The following is a 14374-nucleotide window of genomic DNA, read 5'->3' on the forward strand; positions in this document are numbered from 1 at the left end:
TATTGGGGAACCCCCAAACCACGCCTTAAGTCCTGCCCCTCGCAGGTGGCGCGCACGCGCTCCTCGCGACAACCCCCCCTGTAAGCATAAAAGTGGACGCCAAACCCAGTCCCATTAAGAGCGCCCCCTAAAAGCCCACCACTTGAGGCTCGGGCCTTACACAGGAGGCTCAAAGCCCCGTCTCTCATCAAACCCTGCCCCTCACCGGCCGCTCTGCCTTTATAAAGAAGAGCCCTTGCCCCCCGGCCCTGGAGGCAGCCCCCCATCCTCCCCATCCTCTATAAAACGGACCCGTAGTCCCTGCCCCAGAATCCCTGCCTCATGATGCATTGATTCCTCCATAAAGCACACCTCTAATCCCCTAGCCCCCCAACACTATAAAAGTGTCCCCTCAAGCCCTGCCCCTCCAAACACCACCTTATAAAAGAGACATTTTAAGCTCTGCCCTCCTCCTCACCTCCCCAGATATCCCCTATCGTGATCCCCACAGCCCTTGTGGAGGTGCTCCCACCCCCCCTTAAGTCCCTGCACCCAGAGCCTCCTTCACAGATGTCTCCCCCCAATTTTCCTCACTCTGGCAGCAGCATTTGAGGATGAGGGACATTTACTGGGGTCCAGCAGTAGTGAGGGAGGTCTCTAATACAGTTTGAGTCCTAGGGATGTCCCCTTGGGAGGTGATGTCACTCCAGTTCGTGGGTCCTGGAATGATTACAGGTGGGGACCCACAATAATCTGAGAAGTGCTGAAGTCAGGAAGGGGACCCCCACCCGGGGATGTGTTTCTGGGGGAGTTTGTGGGGTGCCATGGTGAGGGCCCTCAGGAGGGGAATTGCAGAAGGGAGTTCCAGGTGCTGGGTGTTCTCTCAAAATGTGGATCCCCCAGGGACCCCAATAAGATTAGGGATGTGGGTCAGGAGCAGGGTGCCTGTGGGTGGGTGCCAGGCACTGGGCTATGGTGTGGGGATCCTGGGGGTGTCCCCCATCAGATGCTCCCCCTCTGGAGCCCCTGCAGGTGTCGGGCCAGCTGCAGGTCCTTGGGGAGCAAGATGATACAGTGGGCAGTGAGTGCAGTTATGTGTCCTCCATCCCCTGCACTCTGAAGCCCCTCAGCACCCCCTGACCCCTTGACAGCATCTCCCAGGGGCAGAAACCCCCTAAACACGCTCTCAGGACACAGGGTCCTTTCAAATCCAGCCAAAGGCAGCTCAAACACCCTATGCCCCTCAAAGTGGGTAGTGGGCCCCAATATCAAGTGACCCTCCCCCCCATACCCTGACAGACTTCCCCCGGGGGAAAGGGTCCCCCCATAGCACTTCTGCCAGCCCCCCATCCATGGATACCACAGACTGCCCCCACAAACCTCTCAGCCCCCATGGGCTCTCCCTGAGCCCCAACAACATCCCCTTAGCACCCACAGAGACCCTCCTAGACCTCCCTAATTCCCCAGAGACAACACCAGAACCCCCAGGATCTGCCACAGCCCCTCTGGACACCCCCACCCCCCCCCCAGTACACACAGCTCCCCTCCAAGTGCCCACAGAATCCTCCCAGCCCCCTCAATTCCCACAGGAGGCCCCTCCTTGGACCACCCTTGGCCCTCCTGAAGTGCTAGCAGACACAGGGGGACAGGGGAACACAGGGAATGTTGGGGGACACAGGGGGACATGGGGGATGTGGTGACATGGCAGGACATGTGGGGCCATGGTGATGTGAGGGGGATATGGGGGTCATGGAAGGCACAGGAGTGGGAATTATATGGATGGGCACAGGGGACATGGAGGGGGGCTGTGGGAGGCACGGGGACCTCCTGGTCTGGGGCCACATCACCCTAGGGAGACCTTGGGGACATGCCAGGAGCATGGGAACACCCTAGTTGTCACCCTGGGGAGACAGTGGGGACACCCCAGGGACGGGGACACCCCAGGGACAGGGACATGCTGGATGGGGACACCCTGGAGACACTCCGGGTAGGGGGACAAGGGGGTGACATCTTGGGGATATCCTGAGCATGGAGACTTGGAGAGCACTCCCCTGGGGACATCCACTGCGGGGAAAGGGGACACAGGGATAGCCTGGGGGCATGGAGACAGCCCTCTAGGGACCCCCTAATGGGACAGGGAGACAGTGCCACCACAGGGAAAAGGGCACAGGGGACGTCCAGGCTGGGAGGCCTCTGGGGGATGGGTGGACGCAAGGACATCAGGAGACACACAAGGACACTGAGGGAGGACAAGGCCATGTGCTGGGGGGAAGGCAAGGACATGGTGGGGCTGGAACAGTGTGGAGGAGAGGCCTTTGTGTGGGGGTGGTCCTGGGGGCTTCTCAGCAGATGTTTGCCCGTCTCAGGGTGGATTTGGAGGATCCAGAGGGTGGTGGGGGACCCCGGGAGGGTCCTGGGGTGGATTTGGTGGCATCTAATGGGGGTTGGAGGGTTCCCAGTCACTCTGGGGTGTACTAGGGTGGATTTAGGGGGTCTGGAGGGTTCCGGAGAGTGTTTGTGGGGATTCTGAAGATAGAATTTGGTGTTCCAGGGTAGACTGGGGGGAGGGCAGTCTGGAGGGGTTTGGAGGGTCACAGTAGGTGTTTGGGGGATTCCTGGGAGGGAAAGGTTTCCAGGTTACATTTGGGGGCCTCCAGAGGCATCACAGGGAGTAGACAGTGTCTGAGGGGGGCGGGGGGGGTCTTGTGGTGAATTTGAGGGGTTTGAGGGGTCAGGATGTCCTTGAGTGGATTTGGAGTGTCCCAGGGGCTGTTTGTGAGGATCCCGGAGTTGATTTGGGGGATGCAGGGTGGAATTTGGGGGTCTAGGGGGCTGCAGTGTCCCACAAGATGTTGGGGGGTGATGGGGATTTGGGGTTTCCAGAGTTGATCTGGGGGGACCCTGGGTAGATTTGGGGGACCACAGAGGGTGACAGGGGCTGGAGGGGGGTCCTGATGGATGTTGAGATTCCCAAGACGGATTTGAGGGACTCCTGAGGGTACCAAGGCATCTCTGGAGAACTGGGAAGATTCAAGGGCATCCTGGGGAACACTGGGAGTCCTGGGGTGGATTTGGAAGGGTTCCAGGGGCTGTTTGGGAGGTTTCCCAGAATGGATTTCTTGGAAGACCTGTGGAGTCCCAGGGGAATTTGGGAGTCCCTGGGGGATATTGAGGAGCTCCAGGGTGGGGGGAGTGGGAAAAAAAGGCAGGTGCCACAACCCAGCAGTCAGGGGTGGTAAATTCTTTGTAAATTGTCATCAGGCTGAACAAAGACCCCAGACACGTGTCAAGGGGTCAGCCTCATGAGGCACAGTCACCCAGAAATCCAGACAAAGCTCAATGCACATGATCCACATGGAGGAACCTTACACAGGGCATACTGTTGTCATTTCCCAGTTCACTGGCAGAGGGGCATTGATGGTGAAGTGCCTCACCTGCTTCAGGAGCAAAAAGACAAACTCTCTTTCTCCCTTGTATTGGCTGTAGAGAAACTGTCCTGGGAATTCCAGCAATTCACCCATTCAGCATCCCAGAGGAATGTCCTGCCCCCACCCATACAGACCAGACTCAGCTATCAGCAGGCATCCTTTCTCCCTCAAGGTAGGATGGAGATCTCCCTCAAGGTAGGATGGAGAAGGAGCCATTCGGACACCAGCAGCCCTCTGTTGCCCCTGAACAGCTGAGCTGCTTACCCCAGCACCTCTAAGAGCTGGGCCACGAACCAACAGTCCTCACCCGTGCCTGGAAAGCCAGTCCATCTCCAGAGCACCAGGGAACTGGCCCCTCTCAGCCTAGGTAGGCACACATCTGCCTCCACCTGAGCCCCACAGCTGCTCTGCTCAACCAGATGTGCACTGCAGGACCGGCCCAGAGCCCTTCAGCCCTCAGAGAAACAGAACCCATTCTTGGATGGCTTCAGGGGGCAATTAGTGGTTTCAGAAAAAAGGCAGAACTGATCAACACAGACCAGGAGCACAGGCATCTGGGTTTGCTGCTGGTGGCTGGGGTGTCACTGCCCTTCCTATACTTACAAGTGCACAGCAATGGCTTCCCCAGCTAAAACACTAAGGACCCCCATGGATCAGTTCAGTGCCCAGACCAGCTTACTCTCTTCACTTGGGATCCTACTGGGGTGCCTGGTGTAACCACCGCACTGGCAGGGCTCCTCTTGCCCCTCAACATGTTCTATTTCCTCCCCCACCAGTGCCAAACCCTGCCCTCCCCCAGCTGGGGACAGAAGGAACTGCTATGCTGTGTGTAGTTTAACTCGTTTTATTTAGACTTGAAGGTAACTGCGGCCCAGTGGGACCGTGACGCAGTAGAAACGCAGCAGTACATCAGGACTGGGGTGGGAGCGGGTGAGCTGCAGTGGGGCGTGGTGCCCAGGCTGCCCGAGGAATCGTCAGTCGGTGAGAGAAGGGTTTACGAGAGCTGCCCGCAGTCAGTGATGGTGATCTTCTTGCTTGTTTTGCCATCTTTGGAGCCACAGCGCTCCATGGCCTCCACCACGTTCATCCCCTCCTTGACGCGGCCGAAGACGACGTGCTTGCCATCGAGCCTGCCAGAGAAGCACCAGTCACAGCCGGCCCCTGATATCCCCCAACAGACTACATCTTCCAGATGCAGACCCCCACGCTCCTCCTCCCACAGCCCACAACTCACCACTCGGTCTTGGCAGTGCAGATGAAGAACTGGGAACCGTTCGTGTTGGGGCCAGCATTGGCCATCGACAGGATGCCAGGACCTGTGTGCTTCAGGATGAAGTTCTCATCTGGGAACTTCTCCCCATAGATGGATTTGCCTCCAGTGCCATTGTGGCGTGTGAAGTCACCACCCTATGAAAAGGCACTATTTCAGGACATGGGTGCAGAAGAATACTCTGGAACTGGGTGCAGGAAAAAGGCAGAACCAACCTCTCACCCTGAATCTGCCAGCATCGAACTCCAAAACCTACCTGAATGCCAGACTGCCTCACCCACCCACCTACCCACTAGAGCAGGAGCACCACTCACCTGGCACATGAACCCAGGAATGATTCTGTGGAAGCAGGACCCCTTGTAGCCGAATCCCTTCTCACCAGTGCTCAGAGCACGGAAGTTTTCTGCAAAGGAAATAAAACCCCACCATGAACAGATTTGTTGAGTTCTGGACAGTAGCAGGGCTTGGTGCAGTTGCAGTGGAGCCAAAGTTGCTTTACCAACCTGCTGTCTTCGGCACTTTGTCCGCGAAGAGCTGTAAAGACAGAAGAGGCATTTGTCAAATCTGGGCTGATGACTGGCCACCGCCCCCACTCCCCGAGGCCAATCCAGACCGCGGGAATCCCCCCAGACACTGCTCGGAGCCCAGGGACCCCCACCGGATAGGGGCTCCTTGGCCGTGCCAGCAGCTCTAGATTCCTCCCCGCCTCACACCGTTATCTGCAAGCTCTGAACTAACAGCTGCAGCATCGCTCATCTCACCAGCGGGGCAGAGAAGCGTCCGTTCCGCTGGCCTGGACTAAATTAAACATTAATGTGCTCGAAGCCTTCCTGGGCGGGGCGCGCGCGCCACCTCCCAACGCTTCGGGAGGATTTTGGGCTGGATGCGCCGCCCGTGCGGGAGCGCGGCCCCGAATCCGCAGCAGCCGCGGCGCACGGAGCAGGCCCAGCCGTGCCAGAGATGCTCTGCGCCCCGGGCGGGGTGATAAATGCTTTGCCTTCCAGCGACAATCCCGCGGTGATCGGGTTGCCGGCACTCCCCGCCGGCATCCCCAGACTCGGGCAGCACTGCCCGGGAGCTCGACACGGCTCATCCTGATGCTCAGGGGGCCTTGCGATAAAATGGCGGCGGAGCCGCCACGGCCGCGACCCGCGGTGGGGGGGGGGAACTGCCGCGCCCCCCCCGGCCCCGTGGCGGAGGGGAGGCGCGGCGGGAACACGGCGGTAGCGAGGCCAGCGGCAACGGGGAAGCAGCGGCACCGGACCAGGTGAGCACAGATTCCCTCGGGCGACGGCGCGCCCAGGGCTGGCACCGCGCCGCCGCTCCTCGAGCCGTCCGAGCGCGACGCTCGGGGCCCTTTGTTCGCCCCCACCACCCCCCCCACCGGGCCGGGGGCCCCGCAGCTCCGCAGCCACCAACGCGCTCCCGCCGCGCACGCGCGGCGCCTGCCGGCCCCCCACCGGCCCCGCGCGCCCGGCAAGAAAATGGCAGCGGCGCCCCCTCCCCTCCCCGGCCGCCTCCCGCGCCCACCTCGAAGGTAACGCGACCCAGGGGCTCGTTATTAGCGGCGATGTCGAAGAAGACGACGGGGTTGGCCATGGCGACACACGAGCAGGGCAGCAGACAATCCTCCGTCCGGCGAGCGCGGCGCAGCAGAAGGAGCGCAGTCCCCCGCCGCCCATTATATAGGGTTGAGGAGGGCCCGCCTTCCTCGCAGCGCCCACCAACGGCCGCTGGTGGAGTGGCGGAGTGTCAGGGCAGGCAGCCAATCGGCGGCGCCGTGTTTGAAAGAGGGGGGAAGGGGGGAAAAAAGCGCGGGCGGGGCGGGGGCCGCGGTCCGGCGCTGGGCAGGGCGCGGCGCGCATGCGCCATGCGGAGAGCGAGGAGCGGCAGGATGGGGCGGGCGCGGCGCTGGGCCGCCGTGTGGGGCGGCTCGGGGCGCGGCGGGGTTGCGGCGGCACCGCGGCCTCTGGGGCTTGGAGTTACCGGAGCTGCGGCCCAGCCTTGGCAGCCCACCGCCCGACGTGGGGAGACACCCGATTCCCCTACTCCGCCGTCGGACTGCAGCACCGCCCAGCCGGCCCCGGTTAATGATTGACGCCACAGGTCCGGTTTATCGCCCGGCCGCCGCTGCTCGGGGATATGGCAGGATTCCCTCGCTACTCGCGACGCGCCTTCCCTCCTCTGCCCACAGAGACGCCTGGATCCTCCCGCCACCCGAGGGCCTCCCCTGCTCGCTCAGAGGGGTGGCGGGGCCAGCCCCACAGCGGGATGACAAAAGAGGGGGGACACACGTGGCCCTGCAGAAGGATCCTTTAATAGCCATCGGGGACATACAGGGCAGCTCGGCGCGGGGCAGTGGGAGCTGAGCTCCGCACCCCACACCAGACCCGTGCAGAAAAAGGGGCAGCAGCATTTGCACATTGATAGAGGGGCACGGGCAGCCCCGCAGTGACGCACTTGCCTTTAAATATGGGGAGTCTCAGGGGAGCAGTAGTGTTTCTACACTATGTACAGCCTTGTGCTTCTGGGGGGGCTCAGCCCCTGTGTCCCATCGCAGCCCTTTGAGAAAGCCCCTGCTGTGGGGCTCCCAGCTCTGCAGCGGGCAGGGGCACACAGTGCTGCCCCCCAGCCCCGGGAGGGGGGCGAGGATGGCTCAGTTATTCTCGAAGAGAGAGAGGAGGTCATCGTTGCTGCTGCTGGGGAGGTCAGGGGGCCCCAGGTAGGAGAGCAGCTCGTCAGGATTCGTCAGCTCGGGCAGGAGCTGGGGGCGGCAGTGTGTAATGATCAGCTCCCCACAGCTTCTGCCCACCCCCCTGCAGCAGCTGGGGTCCTGAGCCAGCACCAGGACCCTTGTCCACCCCCCCGAGTACTCACGTCGAGGGCAGCCTCGGAGCCATCGCCCGCCGCGGCCATGCTGGGTGCAGGGGGGAAGACGAGGTCGGCGGTATGGGCCGGGGCTCCCAGGGGTGGCCGTGCACCCCGCGAGTGCAGCGCGGAGCTCGGCTGGCTGCCCGAGGGAGCGCTGTGCAGCCCCGTCTGCACGGCGGGGTGGGACGGTTCCATTCGTCCCGGTGGGGGAAGCTGGAGTGTGGGGGGGGAAAAGAGCATAGCCATGAGACCCCCCAGCCCCCCCACAGTAAGACATGAGGGCTTGGGGGGAGTCCCTCCACCTATAGCCCAGCTGACCTGTGCAGGCAGAGGGGGCACAGGAGGCTTCTCAGGGGCCAGAAGGCTGCCTGGGATGTTGGGCTGGTAGGAGATGGAGGAGGGGCCTGGTGTGAAGTCACTCAGCGTTGAGGGGCCAGGGACACCAGGGGCAGCAAAAGGCTCTGGGAAGCCCCCAGGACCCAGAAAGCTGGAACCTGTGAGAGGAAATGGGGCAATTGGGGGACACACACGCACGGATGGGGTTCAGTCCTGTCCCCCATGGGTCCCTCCCGTACCCGGGGTGCCGTAGTCAGTGGCAGCCCCCGCTGGAGGTTGTGACAATGCTGAGAAGGGCACAGAGCCAGGCCCCAGGGCCGCAATCATCTCCATGATGTTGGGCAGCACCATGTGTGCAGGACTGAGTGTCCGGCACCGCTTCAGCGCTGGCCCCTCCGGCTCCTCCTTGATGTGGACATCAGGTTTGATAGGGACAGGTTTCCAGCTGCAGGTCGGGTCAATGGTGATCTCCTCATGCTCTGAACTGGGGGCAGCAGGAGCACAGGGGAGGTGAGGCTGGGGGCACTGGCTGCACAGCCCCCCAGGGGTGGCACAGGACCAGGCATGGATGGACAAACAGCCAAAGGGAAGGCACTTACTTCTGGATGTAGATCAAGATGCCCAGCATGTATTGGTCAACCTCCAGCCCCTCCAGCAGGGCTGTCTTACTGCAGGCAGAGCGAGAAGAGAATAAGGGAACCCCCACGAGACAGGAACCTCCCCCTCAGGCAAGAAATACTCCTCTCCCAGGGCAGGAAATACATCCCCCACAGATAGTGAAACACACACCCATGCCCTGCAGGCAGGGACAACAGGGCATGGCCCCATTGCAGACCCCACTCACTTGCAGACAGGACACCGCCATGTCCCCCTCTCGCAGTTGAGCTGCAGGTATGACTCCAGGTCAAAGCACTGTGGGGAGAGCAGCAGCTGAGATGGAGGAGGCAGGATATTGGGTGGGGGATACCTCCAACACCCTGTCATCACCACGCCCTACCTGTATGTGCCGGCAGTCATGACCCCTGGCTGGAAGCTGGATCCTCCGGAAGGTGATAGGGCACTTGAGGGACACCTTGATGGCCGTCTGCTCCACGCCATCCTCACCATTGGGCCCTGGTGTCCCCGGGATGGTCCCACTGCTGAAGTTGCGCTTGACTGGGAAGGTGGGGACGAGGGGCACCAAGGGTCAGAACCAGGACCCTGGGATGGGGGTGGCACCGTGGTGGCACCTGGGCAATACTGCACCATCACCCCCATCCTGCTGTGGCCTCCCTGCCACAGTGCATCCTAAGCCCCAGGTGCTCACTTTTGGTGATGCAGTGCTCAGCAGGGAGCAGGCGCTTCTTGATGAGCCCCTGCAGCACCGAGCGCACCGAGGGCCGGTGCACCAGCTGCAGGACGAACAGGTGGGACTGTGGAGAGATGGGAGGCTGAGCTGTGGCCCCAGCCACCACCCTCCCTCTCCTGGTACCCTCCTGGTGACTCACACAGCAGCAGGCGGTGACAGTGATCTGGATAGTGTTTCTGCCGGGCTGGCAGACGTGCTTCAGGTAGAGTGGCTTGTGGGATGTCTTGTTGTCACCACGCTCAATGGTGAGCGGCGTGGCGTTGACGCTCACCTGTACGGAGGCCGGCCAGTTGGTGTTCATCTGCCGGTCCTCGTGGTGGTAGCACTTGAACTGCAGCTCCAGGTCAGGCCTGGGGACAGGCAGGGTGTGGGCAGGGGGGTGTGTCCACACGTGTCACCACACCATGCTGCTCCGAGCCATGCAGAACCGTGCAGTGCTAAGCCATTCCATGTTACAGTGAGTCATATGGCACTGTGACAAACCCCAACAGTACCACAGCACAGCACTGTGCCAGGCCACACCACATCCCACCAGGCTGTGCCATGCCAAGCCATGCCCCAAAGCACTACGCTGCGCCACAACGTGCTGAACACCATGACACCACGCTGAACCATGGCAAGTACAGCTGTGCCATGTCACACTTCACACCGCGATGCAGGACAGCGCCGTTCCCAGCCATACACCCCCGTGCCACATGGCACCATGCAGTGCCCAGCTGTGCTGCCCAGCACAGCCCCACTCCACAGCACATGGTGCCATAGAGCACCCCCCGAGCAGCACTGTGTGACACTACAGAAGGTGCCCCCCAGCATCCCCACCTCATCATGAGCGTCTTGTAGACAGAGTCACGGAGCTGGAAGACGTGGTTGCTGACAGCCAGGTTGTGCTGCAGGCGGAAGGGCTCCAACACCACGCCGTCCCGCACCGGGAAGGTCAGTCGCAACTCCTCGCCGGGGGCCGGCCCTGCGGGACGCCGCCATCAGGGAAAGGACACCTTTCCCCGGGTGCCAGCCACATCCTGGCCACGCCCCAGCCGCGCTCCGCCCACCGCACAAGGACCCACCTTGCAGGAAACCCAACCTCCACAACGCGACCTGCCCACCCCAGAAGCCGCGCCCCGGGCAATGCAAGAAGCCGCTCCCACCCGAAGTGGCCCCAGCCCTGGGGACCACCCCCCTCCCACCCCTCTAGAGGAAGCCCATCCAACCGCTCGCTCCAGGAAACCACACTCTATCCGAGCCCCTCCCGATCCGGATGGTCCCACCCTAAAAGCAGAAGCCCCCCACCAAACCAGCACTCCTATTAAAGCCTTGCCCCCCGAGGCCACACCCTTTATCAAGCTCCTCCCACTAGTCACAGACAGCAGCCCCCCCCCCCCCCCCCCCCCCAATCAGCCCCCAAACCCTGGCAGTAGTCACGCCCTCTTCTCTGAATTCCCTCCCACTCTCCAGTTAAAGAAGCAAAGGCCAGGGAGCTGTCAGAAGCGAGGTCTGCACTGCACACATGGGGGTGATCTCTGTGAAGTGCCACCCACACCAGGGACACCCACCTGAAGGGGACGGGTGCAGGGGGGCAACGCTGGGCTTCATGTCTGCCAGGAAGGGCGACTTGACATCCTGCCCAGGGGACGCATAGGCGGGGATGCCACTGCCTGGTGTCATGGGCGGCGTGGGGTTCCCGGCCAGCGGCGAGCTGGGGTACCCCGGCAGTGACCGGCCCGGCTGTAGAGGCAGCACTTGCCCTCAGCGTCCAGCCAGGCCAGCAGAGCCCCCGCCCCACCCGCTGCCAGACTCACCCCATTGATGGCTGCTTGGCTGTAGGTGCTGAAGCTGGCGCTCTGCCCATTGAACTGGTCGGCTGGCTATAGGAGGAGGAGGGTCTCCAGGGGCTGGCACCGGGGGATGGTGGACACCCAGACCTCCACCCCTTGCCCATGTTCCCCTGTGATACCTTGTAATAGGGTCCAGCACTGCCTGAAGCGGAGAGGTACTGGCCCACGCTCTGCTGCAGCCTGTGGCCAGGGTATGAGGGGGACGGAGCGGAGGACTGGGGGGCGCTGGGGGCATACTGGGCACCAGCTGCAGTGTACTGCCCGCCCTGGAGGTACTGCTGTGTTGGGTACCCCTGTGGGGCCAGGGAGTCAGCACCAGTGGGAAAGGGGCTCACCACATGCCATAGCCCTCACCAACGCAGCACTCACCTCATTGGAGTATGCCCGCTTGAGGCCCTGGCGGGGCAGCTGCTGGCTCTGGGGAGGTCCAGGGTAGGTGTGCTGAGGCACTCGCTGCCCACCATAGAGGGGGCCAGTCCCAGGGGCCCGCACTGGGCTCATGCTCACAGGGGAGACACCAGAGGGGGCCACAACACCTGCCATGCCAGCTGGGCTCATGCTGTTGGGGCCACGGGATCCAGCATGGGGCAGGAACTGGCTGTTGAAAGACTGCCCTGTGCCCATCTGCAGCAACGAAGAGAGAAAGGTCACAGCAGGCCAGGGGGGCTGTCAGCTCCCCAGTTCTGTCACAGCCAGGTTCTTACCGCACTGTACTGGCTCAGCTCCTGGCTCTGTTTCTCCTGCAGTGCAGCCACCGTCGCTGTGGCTGTGGCTGTGGCTGTGGCAGCAGCAGCAGCCACAGCAGCAGCTGCTGCTGCCTGGGTGAAATCAGCAGTGGCCCGGCTGGCATGCGAGGGGAGCCCCATTCCTCCAGGGCCACTCGGGCCACCATTGTAGCTGGAGAACAGAGAAGCAGGAAGGGGAATGCAGTGGCCCTGCAGCAGGGCACATGCCAGGCCACAAAGCACAGGGCTGGCCTTACCTGGCAGCGAAGCCTGGCCCACTGGGGTAGGTGTTACGCCCATAGACGCTTGGCTGCACATAACCCTTCCCTGGTGCCCCCTCAGCGAAGGGCTGCTGTGGCAGGAATGGCGGTGAGCTCATGCCCGAGCTGGTGCCTGCCATGCCAGGCAGCAGTGGGGTGCTGGAGCTGCTTCCCCCAGGGCCCATGGGGCTGCCAAAAACCTGGAGGGCGCAGTGGGAGGCAGTGGGTCAGGCAAGGGCAGTGGCATCCAGGTGCGGGGGATGCCTGGGGTGAGGGTGCTGCTGGTACCTGGCTCTGGGAGGGGTTGCTGACACCCCAGACAGTGGTTACCACGGAGAGGGATCCCGGTGGCTGATTGGTGCTTGGTTGCCAAGGAACAGCCTCATATGCAAATGAACCATCACTAGAAAGAAAAACAAATTAATGAAGATGAAAGACAGAGGGATGGAGGGACAGAGGGATGGAGAGATTGAAGAAATGGAGAGATGAAGAATGGAAGGGATGGAGGGACAGACAAGAGGATGGATGCATGGATGGAAGGATGGAGGGAGGGAGGGAGGGAGGGAGGGAGGGAGGGAGGGATGGATGGATGGATGGATGGATGGATGGATGGATGGATGGATGGATGGATGGGTGGATGGATGGATGGATGGGTGGATGGAGGGACGCTGCCCCGGCGCCCACCCGTGGGGCGCAGGCGGCAGCGAGGGTTTCATGGGGTTCATGGAGCTCATCAGCGGGTGTGGGCTGGGTCTTCCGAGGCCGCGGCGGGCACTGCGGGACGGCGGCACCGTCTGTCACTGGGGCTGCGGGAAGCAGTGGAGCGGCGGGTGAGGGGCGGCCGCCCCCGGAGAGGCCGGGACGGGGGGGGGAACAGGCCGTAGGCTTCGCGACCCCCCAGCCTCCGCGGCCGGGACTGGAGTCCGGCCCGCGGCTGGCACGGGGCGCCGGCCGGCACGCGCCGCCCCCGCTCCGGGCCGCCCCCCCCCCCCCCGCTCCGCGCCGGCCACCGCGGCGTCAGAGCTCCCCGGGGCGGCGGGCGCTGGGGGCTTCCCCCGCGCCTGTGGGCGGGGGGAACCACGGGGACTTCCCGGGGACGGGACGCGGCCCCCGGCCCGGCATGCGCCCTGCTGCCTGGGGTATTTCCAGCCGGGCCCGCCAGCGGGGGGCCGCGGGGTCACCGGCGCTTTCGGTTCCTCCCGGCTCCGCGGGAGGGCGGCGGAGACGGGGTCGCCGCGAGGAAAGACACGGAGAGGGGAACACTCGCGGCGGGCCTGCCCCGGCTCCCGGGAGCCGCCACCACGGAACCACCGGCCCCCGGCGCCCCTCGCCGGCGGTGACAGCCCCCTCCGCTCCTTCCCCGGCGGCACCGCAGGGACAGGCCCCGGGGCCGTGCCCCCCCCCATTGCCATGGCAACCACCCCCTCCACCCCCGGCACGGCGGGGTGGGCCCGCGGGGGCACCGCCAGCCCCGCCCGCCTTCCGCCCCGTCCCCCCGCCCGGCGCTCCCGCTCTCACCGCGGCGGCGGCCCAAGATGGCCCTGGCGGCGCGGGGCGCGCGCGGCTGCGCGGAGGCTGCGCGGGATCTTCAGCCGCGCGCGGCCGCAGCTCCGCGGGGGGCGGGGCCGAGGGGCGGGGCCGGGTGGCCGCCGCGCACAATGGGGCCGCGCGCTCATCAGTATGCAGGCCCCGCCCCCGCCCGGCCAGGCGTGGGTAGCCGAGCGCCGAAGAGCGGTCCGGGCTATGGGGGGAGTGCGCGGCCCCGGGGGCAGCGCGCGTGAGGAACGCGACCGCAGCGGCGGCACCGCCAGACGCGCGGGGATGTGGCCCCCGGCACCGGTATGCGCGCGGGGACGGTGCGCGCTGACACCGTGTGTGACCCGGTGTGTGACAGCACAGCCACGGGTATGCGGCGGCGTGCGGCACACGTACCGCCGGCCACCCCCCTGCAGCCGAAGGACCTGCGTCGCACCGAAAAGCAGCGGTGGGTTTTGGGGACATCGACAGCGAGTCCTAGCTGGGCCTGCCCCTGTCCCCCCGTGGGACTCCTGTGGGAGGACGCGGTGGGCTCGGGAGATGCCAACAACGAGCCCCCTTCGGGAGATCACCTCCCTCGACCCCCACTCAGGATCTCCAATGAGAGGACACGCCGCCCAGCACCAGCCCTGTCTGTCCCCCCGTGGGGGCTCAGAGCTGCGGGATGCTGCAGACACGGAGGGGAAAAACATGCTCCGTGAGGACAGGCAAAGCTGAGACACGGGCGCAGCACTCTTACACCTGCCCGGGCCCTCAGGACGTGCAGATGCCCTGTGTCCTTCCTCCAAG

General features: G+C 63.8%; 2 protein-coding genes across 7 annotated transcripts; both read right to left on the reverse strand.

Moving 5' to 3' along the window:
- Nucleotides 1–4235: 4235 nt before the first annotated feature.
- On the reverse strand, nt 4236–6324 carry PPIA (peptidylprolyl isomerase A). The gene is made up of 5 exons (XM_084221785.1): nt 6208–6324; nt 5181–5211; nt 4992–5080; nt 4642–4814; nt 4236–4537 (listed from the first exon to the last, which is right to left on the reverse strand). Exons 1-5 carry the CDS (start codon nt 6274–6276, stop codon nt 4402–4404), a joined length of 498 nt encoding a protein of 165 aa, XP_084077911.1. The 5' UTR covers nt 6277–6324; the 3' UTR covers nt 4236–4401.
- A 672-nt stretch (nt 6325–6996) lies between these two features.
- On the reverse strand, nt 6997–13735 carry ZMIZ2 (zinc finger MIZ-type containing 2). Of its 6 annotated transcripts, XM_084221820.1 has the most exons (19): nt 13568–13680; nt 12734–12855; nt 12338–12452; nt 12047–12249; nt 11769–11961; nt 11434–11688; nt 11184–11357; nt 11029–11094; nt 10783–10954; nt 10052–10196; nt 9372–9582; nt 9191–9296; nt 8882–9039; nt 8729–8796; nt 8484–8552; nt 8124–8368; nt 7867–8042; nt 7555–7761; nt 6997–7441 (listed from the first exon to the last, which is right to left on the reverse strand). In XM_084221820.1, exons 2-19 carry the CDS (start codon nt 12781–12783, stop codon nt 7334–7336), a joined length of 2721 nt encoding a protein of 906 aa, XP_084077946.1. In that variant the 5' UTR covers nt 12784–12855; nt 13568–13680; the 3' UTR covers nt 6997–7333. The 6 variants fall into 6 exon arrangements, with proteins under 6 accessions (XP_084077946.1, XP_084077945.1, XP_084077947.1 ...); XM_084221819.1 differs by lacking the exon at nt 12734–12855 and having other exon boundaries at nt 10783–10849; nt 13568–13735; XM_084221821.1 differs by lacking the exon at nt 12734–12855 and having other exon boundaries at nt 9504–9582; nt 13568–13735.
- Between the last annotated feature and the right edge of the window lie 639 nt (nt 13736–14374).

Source organism: Fringilla coelebs (assembly GCF_963513975.1).
Source record: "Fringilla coelebs genome assembly, chromosome: 26".
Taxonomy (NCBI): Eukaryota; Metazoa; Chordata; class Aves; order Passeriformes; family Fringillidae; genus Fringilla; species Fringilla coelebs.